The sequence below is a fragment of the Pimephales promelas genome, chromosome 7 (genome assembly GCF_988280905.1).
Source record: "Pimephales promelas chromosome 7, fPimPro1.hap1.1, whole genome shotgun sequence".
NCBI lineage: Eukaryota > Metazoa > Chordata > Actinopteri > Cypriniformes > Leuciscidae > Pimephales > Pimephales promelas.
The window spans coordinates 5185803-5198000 of record NC_142775.1 but is presented as its reverse complement, the minus strand read 5'-3'; the positions used below and the strand labels follow the sequence as shown (position 1 = coordinate 5198000).

Below are 12198 nucleotides of genomic sequence, written 5' to 3'. Positions count from 1 at the left end.
CAGATTCAGTGGCTCAATTGATAAAGCGTTGGGCTTAAAGCAAGAAGACCTGAGTTCAAATCCCATTCTTGCTTACGTTAAATTGTTGTGATTATATCAAACAAAGTGGCCAAAACAACATTTCTTCAACCCGGTATCATGACAAGACGTGAAATAATCACGTTGGTCCACTTTTGAAAACGTGTAGATGTCACGGTTTAACTCAAAACCATAAATAGGGCTATATTGCCCTCTTGTGTCAAATTATATTTCTATATTTATTTTTCCAACAAATAAAACCAAACCCACAATAAAAGCACATCCACTACACCCTTTAACTCCTATCTTATTTCAGGTTAGGAAATCATATCGCTAGCATCAACGTTTCTGTCTAACTTTAGCTACCTATTGTAACCGATGTCACTTTTCATCTCGCGAGCTTATACTGCTTTTAATCAGCGTTTTTTTTTTTTTAATAAAACATACACTGAAAATGGAGAATTAACATCGCAGTCATGTGATTTAGTCAGCTTTATTAACATTATTATAATATATTACTATTTAACACAGATGTTATTTGCTAATTACATAAACTATAAGCTCAATTCATTAGTATAAATATATATTTAGTATATAAATATATATTTATAAATATATATTTAGTATAACATTTTTAAGTATATATATTTGTATGGTCCTCGAATGTGTTCAAATATTTCACCAGTATCAGCCTTTTCACAATTTGCTTGTCTGTGTTTGCCCAACTTGCATTATTAAGTAAGTCAGTAGGTGGCGACAAGTGACTGTCTTTATGAGTGAACAATTTAACTTTAACTTAACAGATTAGTGCCAAAAAAATGGATTAGCATTTATATATACCAATAAGTTAATATACACCATATATTAATATACAATATATAATATATACTAATAAGTATATAAGTTAGCATGTAGGCCATGTACCTCAAAACAAATGATGATCCAAAAGAAAATTCCCTACAAACCCATGGCGAAACATATATGGTGAAAGTTTGGCCCACATTTGCTCAGCCATGCCAAATCTACAGATGTTTGCCCCAAAATTTCTTGCCATCTGGGTCTGATTCGGCTATATCCCCCTCAGATTTGAGAAACATTGTCCGAGTGCTGAAACTTCTGTCATGTCTTCTTTTCACCTGATCAGTGTACATATATAGAAATTGAGCAGGTGTCTCAGACGAATGCGGTGGTGCTGAGTCGCCCCGCCTGGCTGTGGGGGGCGGAGATGGGGGCGAACCAGCATCAGGTGTGCGTCGGGAATGAGGCGGTCTGGGGGAAGGAGAGTGCGGAGGGGGAAGAGGCTCTTCTGGGCATGGATCTCGTCAGGTGATCCAAGAGACAATTTCTCAATTCATATTCAGCATTGACTAATTTATTCAACCACTACAATTCAGAATAATTTTAATAATGTATATAATGTATATGTGTTTATATGGGACATAAAAAAAACTTTTTTTATTGAAAACCAACCATATTGTACAAACGAAAGCACATATAACCAAACATGCCAGGGTTATAATATAGAAAAAAAGATTAAAGGAGTAGTTCACTTTTAAAAAAAACTTCTGCTGATAATTTACTCACCCCCATGTCATCCAAGATGTCCACGTCTTTCTTTCTTCAGTCGAAAAGAAATTAAGGTTTTTGATGAAAACATTCTAGCATTTTTCTCCATATAATGGACTTCATTGGGAACCAAACAGTTCAAGGTCCAAATGAGAGTTTCAGTGCAGACTACAAACTGTTCAAAGGGCTTTAAACGATTCCAGACGATGAATAAGGGTTTTATCAAGCGAAACGATCGCTCATTTAAAATAAATAAATAACAAAGTTTAAGTTTTATAAGCTCAAATGCTCGCCTTGCTCTGTTCTGTGATGAGCGTTCGTGACTCTCCTGTTCAAACTCGTTCATCAAAATGAATGAATCTTTTTCGAGTCATTTTGTTCATTCCGTTCTTTGAATGAACCAAATGACTCTAAAAAAGATTAGTTTTTTAAAAGACCCTGTTTGGTTCCCATTGAAGTCCATTATATGGAGAAAATCCTGGAATGTTTTCATCAAAAACCTTAATTTCTTTTCGACTGAAGAAAGAAAGACATGGACATCTTGGATGACATGGGGGTGAGTAAATTATCAGCAAAAGTTTTTTTAAAAAGTGAACTTCTCCTTTAAACTTTATTAGTAACTTTGTAACTTTATAGTTATATTTTACTTACTCAAATAAGTACTGAGTAATATTAATTATGGAGTTACGGTTAGGGTTTGGTTTAGGGTTAGTTGCTATTTTATTTGTGCAAGTTTCTTAATAAAGGTCTTAAATGTGATTTGAAACCCTTTGTATGTAGGCTGGCGCTGGAGAGGGCCAACACTGCTGAGCGGGCTGTAGATGTGATCACAGAGCTGCTGGAAAAATACGGCCAGGGCGGGAATTGTATGGAGGACGAGTGTGGATTCACATACCATAACAGCTTCCTCATATCAGACCGCACTGAGGCCTGGGTGCTGGAGACTGCTGGGAAATACTGGGCCGCAGAGAGAGTGGAGGGTAAATACTGAGTCGTGTGACATTACAGCTTAAAAAAGTCAGGTCAGGTTCATTTACATGGTATAAAGGCAGCTCTACAAAAGAGAATAGTGTGATTGTTCAGCTCAAGTTTAGTTCATTAACTGTGCCAGTAGCTAATTTGCTAAGTTGCGAATAAAGCAGCGTTTTCATTCCATGTGTTGCAGAGAACATAATCGTCACTTCCTTTTATAAAAATGGAAGTTGCTGCAATCGGGGAAGCCACTGGCTCTTTTATCCTTCATCAGAAATAGGGCTGTGATACGATTAAAGGGTAACTAAACCCCTGGTCAGAGCCTGACTCCACCCACTGGCAATATTTGAAAATGCTGAAAAAGTGGCCTGACCCCAGCGGAGATAGAGGGGATGAAATAGACGCTAAAACACTCTATCCTGATCGTTTTTAATACTCACAATTCCAATTCCTGACTCCCTACAGTGGTTTTGACGACACAAGATGGTTTTTATACTGCGAAGGGCGTAGCTCGCGTGGAGAGCTGAAACCTGCGTACGTCACGAAGTGCGGAACATCCAACTGCAGTAGCCACCGTTCAACCTGAAGAGGGCAGCACTAAGACGTTTTTACACCATATATTGTAGAAATAGAACACTTTATAAACAAACGTCAAAAAAGTTACTCAAATCAATGACTGGTATTAATAAAGATCCATTCTTACAGATCATTAACTAAAAAAAGTTGGTTTAGTGTTTAGTTACTCTTTAATCACGATTAATCGCATCCAAAATAAAAAGTTTGTGTATAAAAGGGTGTATAATTATTTTGTATATATAAATACACACACATGCATGTATATATTTAAGAAAAATGTGTTATTAATATATCAGATATTTATATTTATGTATAATATACATTTTGTATAAATATATATAAAGTATATACATGCAAATATTTCTTAAATATATACATGCATGTGTGTGTATTTATATATACAAAATAATTATACACACTACACACACATATAATATGTAAACACAAACTTTTATTTTGGATGCGATTAATCGCGATTAATCGCTTCACAGCCCTAAGAGCATGTGACAAAACGCAGTTCTCTTGCGTTCGGATGCTGGTATTTGTGAACACAATTGCGTTTTATTGCACAATTGTGAACACAAAAGACGATTCTGGGAGGGGATTTAACCAAATCTTGATGTTAGATCTTGTTGGTTCGGGCATTTCAGAACAATCAAACCAACATCTGAGATGCTGTGATGTGATTGGTCCACTGGTTAGTCCAGTTATCCAATCAATCTTCTGCTGAGGAAAAGTCATGTGAGTCTGTTGTTGTGCATCAAGGGATTTATTGGGTAAATGTGTTTCCATCGCAGTTTAAGTCTTATCAGATCAAAAAAATTATCCACCTCACTTGAGCACATCTTTTGCACAAATTTATGCACATCTAGTCGTTTCTATCCAGCGTTTTCTTTATGCAATATCCCAAAATGCACATTAAAATAGGTGGATGGAAACATAGCGAATGTTGCATCAATTTCATCAATTATGAAAGTAATTTAATCCATTTATAAGCAGCTCCACAGAAGACAATAGCATCGTTATTTAGCTCAAATCAGTTCAGTGCAGATGTTGCAAAGATCAGATCAGTTCAGTTAAAATGTTCACATCCGACAGTGTCAGTGCAGTTAATATTACTGACAATATTGCTGAATATTAATTGTCGCTGTTTCTCTCTCTTAAAGCCGGCTATCGGAACATCTCCAATCAGTACTCCATTACTACTAAGATTGATCGGGAGCACCCGGAGTTGAGGACGTATGCACAAAAGCAGAGCTGGTGGGACGGAAAGGCTCAGTTCAGCTTTGCCGAGGTGTACTCGTACTCAGCCACGGCCCGAATCGAGGCCGCAGGGGGGCGATACTGTGAGGGACGCAAACTTCTACAGAAGAGCGAAGGTTACTATTAATTTATGGATATAATTTAAGGCTGTCAAACGATTAATCGCGATTAATCGACGCCAAAATAAAAGTTTGTGTTTACATAATATATGCGGGTGCACTGTGTATAATGATTTTGTATAAATACACACATATGCATGTATATTAAAGAAAAAAATATTATTTAGTATATAAATTATATATAAATCTATATAAAGTATATACATGAAAATATTTCTTAAATATATACATGCATGTGTGTGTATTTATATATACAAAATAATTATACACAGTGCACCCGCATATATTATGTAAACACAAACTTTTATTTTGGATGCGATTAATCGCGATTAATCGCTTGACAGCCCTAATATAATTATTTACAAATGTACTTATAGATAATTTATTCACATTATTTATTGAATTAAAAACTCACAGACAAGTTGTTAGACAGTTATGTCATTAAAACATTGTACTCACAGGCCACATCACAGCAGAGACTATGATGGATATTTTGAGGAATAAGGAAAGCGGGATCAACATGGAGGGAATGTTCATGACCACAGGAAGTATGGTGTCAGTCGTCCCCAAAGACCCAGATTTACCTGGTGTCCACTTCTTCACGGCCACTCCTGATCCTGAACGGTACGCTAGGCTAGCTGATATTCAGAAGTCAAAGCTATAGGGCAGTTCTGACTTATGTTTTTCTTCTGAATTATTTACGTGTGTCATATGTAACTTTAGATTAGACATGATTTATAATACAAATTGTGAATTATTATAAAAAATAGTATGATTTGTAATGATATTTAACCATTCGTTAATAGCTTGGAGTAATTACAGGTGCACTTTGTAACTTTTGGCCCTCTAGTGGGTGAAAAACAAAACTGCATGCTAGGGATGCACCGATATGACAATTTTGGCCGATACCGATAATTCCCATATTTAAAAGCCGATAACCGATATATTGGCCGATAAATCTAAATCCACATTTGTAGAAATTTTTTGAGAGCCTGATTATAAAAAATGTCTCCTCATTAAAAGCCAAGATACAAGCACAATTATCATGTTCTTATTTTAATGTTGTGTAGCCGATATGACAGACTTGCGCTGCACATTTTGCACTTTAACTGGATTTTCCGTTTTTAAAGGGATTTCAATCGTATTTCTAGGAATTTAAAAGCATCATGTTGAACAATGCGCATCTAAAGTGCCTCAGCTGAAAGATATAATACATTATTTATCAGCTTTTAGATTTCAGCTAAATGTTCTTGTTGGGCCGATAACGATAACATTAAAAATGATGATATATTGGCCGATACCGATAATGTGGCCGATATATCGTGCATCCCTACTGCATGCATTTTGTGGAAGAACGTTGTTTTGGTTGTGCTTCTGCTCTGGGTGACTGTGCTAGTGAAAATTGTTAACCTGCTAATCATAAAACATTCACTATAGGCTTAAGAGATATAAACAGTTTAGATTGAAAGATAGAAAGATCTCAAGCTGACTAGCTGAAGACGTTACAGTAGCTTTACCCATTAATAGACACGGTACTTCCTTGAAAATAAATTCCAGCACAGCACTACAACAATGAAATGAGCCTTCATAATAGATAATACAGAAATGACGAGACACTATGGACACTATTTCCGCCACTGAATAAATAAAATAAAAAAATAATTGTGACTTTTTATCTCACAATTTTGAGATATGAAGTCAGAATTGTGAGAAATAAAGTCACAATTGCGAGATATAAAGTCGCAATTCTGAGAAATAAAGTCGCAATTCTGAGAAATATAGTCGCAATTGTGAGAAAAAATTCTGAAAAAATTTTTCTCACAATTCTGACTTTTTTCACAATTGCGAGTTTACATCTCGCAATTCTGACTTTATAACACATAATTGCGAGTTTATATCTCAAAATTCTGACATCTTTTCTCAGAATTGTGAGATATGAACTCGCAATTGCAAGTTATCAGGCCAATTCAAAGAGGGAAAATACTTTTTTCCCCTCAGAATTAAATATCTCACAATTTTAACTTTACAACACGCAATTTCGACTTTATATCATGCATTTCTGACTTTATAACACGCAATTGCGACTTTATATCAATTATGACTTTATATCTCGCAATTCTGACTTTAGAACACGCAATTGCGACTTTATATCAATCAATTATGACTTTATATCTCGCAATTCTGACTTTATAACAGCAATTGCGACTTTATATCTCGCAATTCTGACTTTATATCTCGCAAATCTGACTTTAGAACACGCAATTGAGACTTTATATCAATTCTGACTTTATATCTCACAATTCTGACTTTATATCTCGCAATTCTGACTTTATAACAGCAATTGAGACTTTATATCTCACAATTCTGACTTTATATCTCACAATTCTGACTTTATATCTCACAATTCTGAGAAAGTCAGAATTGTGAGATAAAAAGTCGCAATTACATTTTTTATTTTTTATGTAGTGGCGGAAACAAGCTTCCATAAGACACGCACAGGCGAGTGATGTATGTGCAGGAATTTGCCACGAACACCATCCCGGATTGTCTTAGAAAAATGTTCTTTACAGACAACATTGTCAAAATCCCCATTCAAAACATTGTGTAAAGTTCCCTCTCAAATATAAAAACAAAAATGATGTGTTTTGAACCGTTCATTTAGCTACGTTTTGGCGTATTGGGGGCATGAAAAGGCAAACTTTTGGAAATGGGATTCAAAGTGAAGTTTCTGAAAACTATACTGTTACGATCACCATGTAAACTACAAAAACGTGTTTAGTTTATAGGGCGCAGTGACATCGCCATCTACTGGCCTGGAAGCAGAATACAGCATTTTTCAGCCGTTTCATGGATCCATCTGAACGGGATCATTTTGATGATGTTGTCGTTGGTATTTGAAAACCGCAAAGGAGAAAAAAAACGTTATAAATAATTTTATGAAATTTCAAATATATTACATTTTTAAATATATTCAAATAAAAAACAATTGTTTTAAATTGTAATAATATTTCACAATATTACAGTTTTTACAGTATTTTAGATCAAATAAATGCAGCTTTGGTGAGTAGAAGAGACAACTCTAAAAACATTAATAAACCATAATTATTCCAAACTGTTGACCAATAGTATAGTGGTTTTTGCTTTGGCAAGCTTTGCTATTATTGTTGGACAATATTATCATTGAAATTGACTCCAAAAATCGAATGACTTTTATCTTTAACTTCATGAAGCTGTATTACTTCAAATTCCATGTTTTTGTCCCCCCACAGGTCTGTCTTTAAGCCGTTTATATTTGTATTAGACATAAAGCAGCTGAAGCACACATGTTCTCCATGTTTTGGAGAAGAGGATCCTGTGAAGAAGAAGCCCCGTTTCCAGAGCAAACCGAACCGCAAACACCCTCTGTTCCTGAAGCACGAGGGGGTCGCCGCCATCATCGACAGCACCATGGTGAGCTGTGTGTGAATGTCAAAGATCTACACAGTTTTAAAGATCAAATCAAACCGTTTCAGACACAATGAGAAAAGAGCTGATGCTGCTATGCATGTTTCAAGAAAATTAAAGTGTTTTTTTTACCTTGGCTGCATGTACACCTGTTGAAGGACTTGCAAAATAGAATGAAGAACCTGTAAAATAGCATAAATTCACATGTAAAGTGGTTAGCCAATCATAACAAATGCCAACATGGAAAAAATCTTAAAGGTACAGTAGCCAAAACAGTTTGTTGTGGAGAGATGGTGGGAAATTGTCATGAAAAATAAATGGTAAATGTTGTGAAGGAGTCCAATATATGGCATTTTTAATATAAAGATGTTTGTTTGTTCAGGAGAGTGGACAGAAGATTGAAGAGAAAATGAGAGATCTGGAGAAGAGGAAGTTGGCAGAGATGGAGAAATATCTAACAGAGGGGATTGAGGATTCAACACTGCTGGTTCATCTCTTTACAGACACTGTAACTGAGGAGATGGATATTTACAGTAACCTCTGAGACTTAGTTTAGAATTTAATTATTATTATTTTAATAGGATTATTGGATGTTTCTTCAACTATAGGCACTTTTGGGACGTGTGGATCCTAGTAAAACACACTTTTTACACTGTTAATTTCACTAAGTAATGTATCTTGATTTAAGAATCTTTAGACCTTTGCACTGAAAAACAAGACAAGACTACTGAAAAAGAAAAGATTGATCAGTAAACGATAATTCTGTTTGGGAGCAGAACTATTCAAACTTTTTTCTTTTTTTCATAAAATGAATCAAAGTTATGGAGATCTGTAGGAAATTGTACTTTCAAACTTTGAAGTGTTGCTAGTACAACTTATTGTGCTTCCTAGACATTTACATTTAGAGAACATATTGATATATTTTATGTTCCCTTCAATTTATTTTCTTTAATTGGTCTTAAATTTACCTTCATAAAACCATGTAAAGCCATATGGTTACAATTAAAACCCAAGACACTTTTAATGTGACCTTAATAACTTCATATGTTGAAATCTCACCCCCTCAGATATAAAAGTTCCCACAGTTGAAGAAACACCCTCATATCTCGGCTAGAGGAGAGATCATTTGCACAATCTTTCAGGCAATTCCTGTATGTTTGGACATCATTTTAACAATATACTCAAAACCATTGACAAGTTAGGTCACATTGTCATTACTGACATGTTAAATAAGTAGAATTTTAGAGTGCATGTTAAAGATCTCAAATATCATATGCAAACCAGACAGTTAAATAATGAATTCCAAAGGATTAACTTTGGGAAATGTGTGAACTGGAAGTTGGCAGAACTTACTAACTGTATCTGTCCACTCAATTCAAGTGGAAAACAAACAAAATAATAATAAAATCCTCAACACTCATTAAAGTCCATTCCACAATCACAATGAGCTTGTCTTTATCATTATTTCATGGACTTGCGGACTACAGACTGCAGTGTTCAAAGGAGAGCTGGTAAATGAGATGCCGAAAGTATTGTAGTCACGGATCAAAAAACAAAAAAAACAATGAAAAATATATTGATCAAACTGGAAAAGAAAATTCTGCAATTATCAGAATAGCAAACAACATTGTCATGGATCAAAATACAATTGTAGTGAGGTGAACTCCCCTCTTCGATTGATTGGCTGTCAATCAATAAGTAATGGACCAACGGTGATGCTTAAGCCCTCCCTAATTTACATGAAACTGGAACTGTAACATTTGGAAAAGCAAGTTTGGAAAAATAGCGAAAAAAACAGTACAAGCTTACAAAATAGTAAAATATGAGCAGAAAATGTAAGGAAAGGTAGTAAACATTCTTCATTAATGGTGAGGCAATACCAACAGTTTCTGAGAAGCCAGTGAAGAGTCTGCTGCGGAGTACTGCGGAGGTTGCTGTGGTCACTGACTGTGTACGAGGTTTCTTTGTAGTAGAGGTCCTTGGTAAGATTTGTGTGCACTTTATTTAGCGGAGAATATCTCAACTGTTCTAGACTAATATGACTCCATTGAACAACGTGGGATGTGTGCCAAAATCTCTTTAAAGGGTTAGTTCACCCAAAAATGAAGATTCTGTCAGTATTTACTCACCCTCATGTTGTTCCAACCCTGTAAGACCTTCCCAGAGGAAAATTTTACTGCTCAAAGCTTGCTTTTCTATAGCTCAGGAGACAAATTTGAGATTCTCATCTAAGCCTTATTTTAATCTCTATTTTGTCTAAAATGTTTCTCATATGTTTCTCCTAAAATTCACTAGGTGAGACAGAATAACCAGAGGGAGTCATATCTGAGACTAAAATGAGATGGCTTGCTAATCTCAATTCAGTGTTTTTAATGACTCCTTTATTTCTCCTTTGAAAAAAGAAAATGAGTACTACTGGAGCTACTATGGAGCAATATCCGAGTCTCTCTCGCTCACTTTCCCGCACATGCACACAAACACACATGCAAACACATGAATTACTAATTCAATCAAGACCTTTTCCTCCTACCAGACTAGATTCACCGTTCTAAACACCACAGATCATCCACTTCAGAACATCTTGATGGACCAAAGAAACAACTGACGGGAATGGTACTCTCTCTTCACTGCAGGACAGACAGAGGATCTATCTACAGCCATCAGGCTTTAAAAATCTATGGCAAATGGTAGATTAGTTCATGGAGAGAACTCTCTGATTTCTCTGTCTGAGATCACAAAGAGACACAGAAGTTGAGAAACTCTGAGCATTATATTAGAGCTTGTTGAGATCTCTTCTGAAACTTAAAAGGAGACTAAATTGAGATTTAGTGCATCTTGTTGCTCCAGAGAAAAGCCTGAGACACAGGAGAAATAAACCTTTGTCTCAGTTTGGTGTCATATGGATATCAAAGTTGTCTAGGAGAAATAAATGAAACATTTTGGAGATCTCTTTTCAGATTTTATTTTCCTCGGGTTCGTTCATCTTCGGAACACAAATTAAGATATTTAAGATATTAAGATCACTCCTGCATACTAGTCCATAGGCTTCTTGAGGGAATGACACTTGCTGGCATCGAAAAGTCATCAAAGACAGTCCAAGTGACTACAGTGGCTCAATTTTAACTTTATCAAACGACGAGAACACTTTTTGTGCGCAAAAACAAACAAAAATAACGACTTTATTTCAATTATTCACTTCCTTCTCCATGGGCCTGTAGTCAGTTAACGTAGTGTGATTGCGTAAAGCTACGCCACACGTAGGCTCACTATTGGCCGACGCTGGTCATGTGTGTGATGCGTGTGACGTACAATAACAGAATCTTACGCTATTAAACTAGTAACCTGACTCGCGCAGAGGGAGAAATAAACCAATAGTTGAAATAAAGTCGTTATGTTTGTTGTTTTTTTGCGCACAAAAAGTGTTCTCGTCGTTTGATAAAGTTAAGATTGAGCCACTTGGACTATTTTAACGATGTCTTTAATGACTTTTCGAGGCCAGCAAGTGTCATTCCCCCAAGAGGCCTACGGACTGTGTGCAGGAGTGATCTTAATATCTTAAAATATCTTAATTTGTGTTCCGAATATGAATGAATGTCTTACGGGGTTGGAACAACATGAGGGTGAGTAAATACTGACAGAATTTTCATTTTTGGGTGAACTAACCCTTTAATTTGTTTTTTGGAATTCATAATTCGTAAAACATTTGGTATATTCCAACATATTTGAAAAAAAAAAAACAGCTCAAAATTACTTAGTTTGACTTGACTACAACCCATTACTTATCATTTGTTAAAAATGCAGTACCTATATGATAGTTTAACTGTTTATCTAAATGTGATGAAGTGCTTGAATGTTTCTAACATGAATGTTGTCCAGCATCATGAATGAATGAAGAATAAACACCAACCTCTTTGTTCTTCAGGATCTTCAGTGTGTTTCATTCTGCAGGGTTCTGGATCACTCATGCTCTCACTGTCCTCTTTAATAAACTCAGTCTTCACAGATTTCAGCTCTTCCTAATGCTCTGATGCTCGTCTTCACTTGTAGCTGATGGAAATTTACAGCATTTATTGGAGAAGTGCAGTGGGAGGAGCTTCGCTGATGATGTGATTGCTGTGGGAGGAGCTTCAATGATGATGTTACTGTGGTGGGAGGAGCTGATCTGCCAAACTAAAAATATAAAGTTACAGAGTTTGTTTTTATAATAAATAACAAGTCTACGCATTTATGTCTTCTTTCT

The 12198-nt window shown here is 35.6% G+C and overlaps 1 protein-coding gene across 1 annotated transcript in view; it reads left to right on the top strand.

The window, feature by feature from the left end:
* Nucleotides 1–9402, top strand: part of scrn3 (secernin 3) — a 155938-nt gene extending 146536 nt beyond the window's left edge. The window contains exons 3-8 of the mRNA XM_089132983.1: nt 1163–1344; nt 2365–2564; nt 4299–4511; nt 4976–5138; nt 7784–7964; nt 8341–9402. Of these exons, the coding sequence (XP_088989109.1) occupies nt 1163–1344; nt 2365–2564; nt 4299–4511; nt 4976–5138; nt 7784–7964; nt 8341–8502 (1101 nt within the window). The 3' untranslated portion in view covers nt 8503–9402. The remainder of the gene's footprint in view (nt 1–1162; nt 1345–2364; nt 2565–4298; nt 4512–4975; nt 5139–7783; nt 7965–8340) is intronic.
* The last annotated feature ends 2796 nt before the right edge of the window (nt 9403–12198 follow it).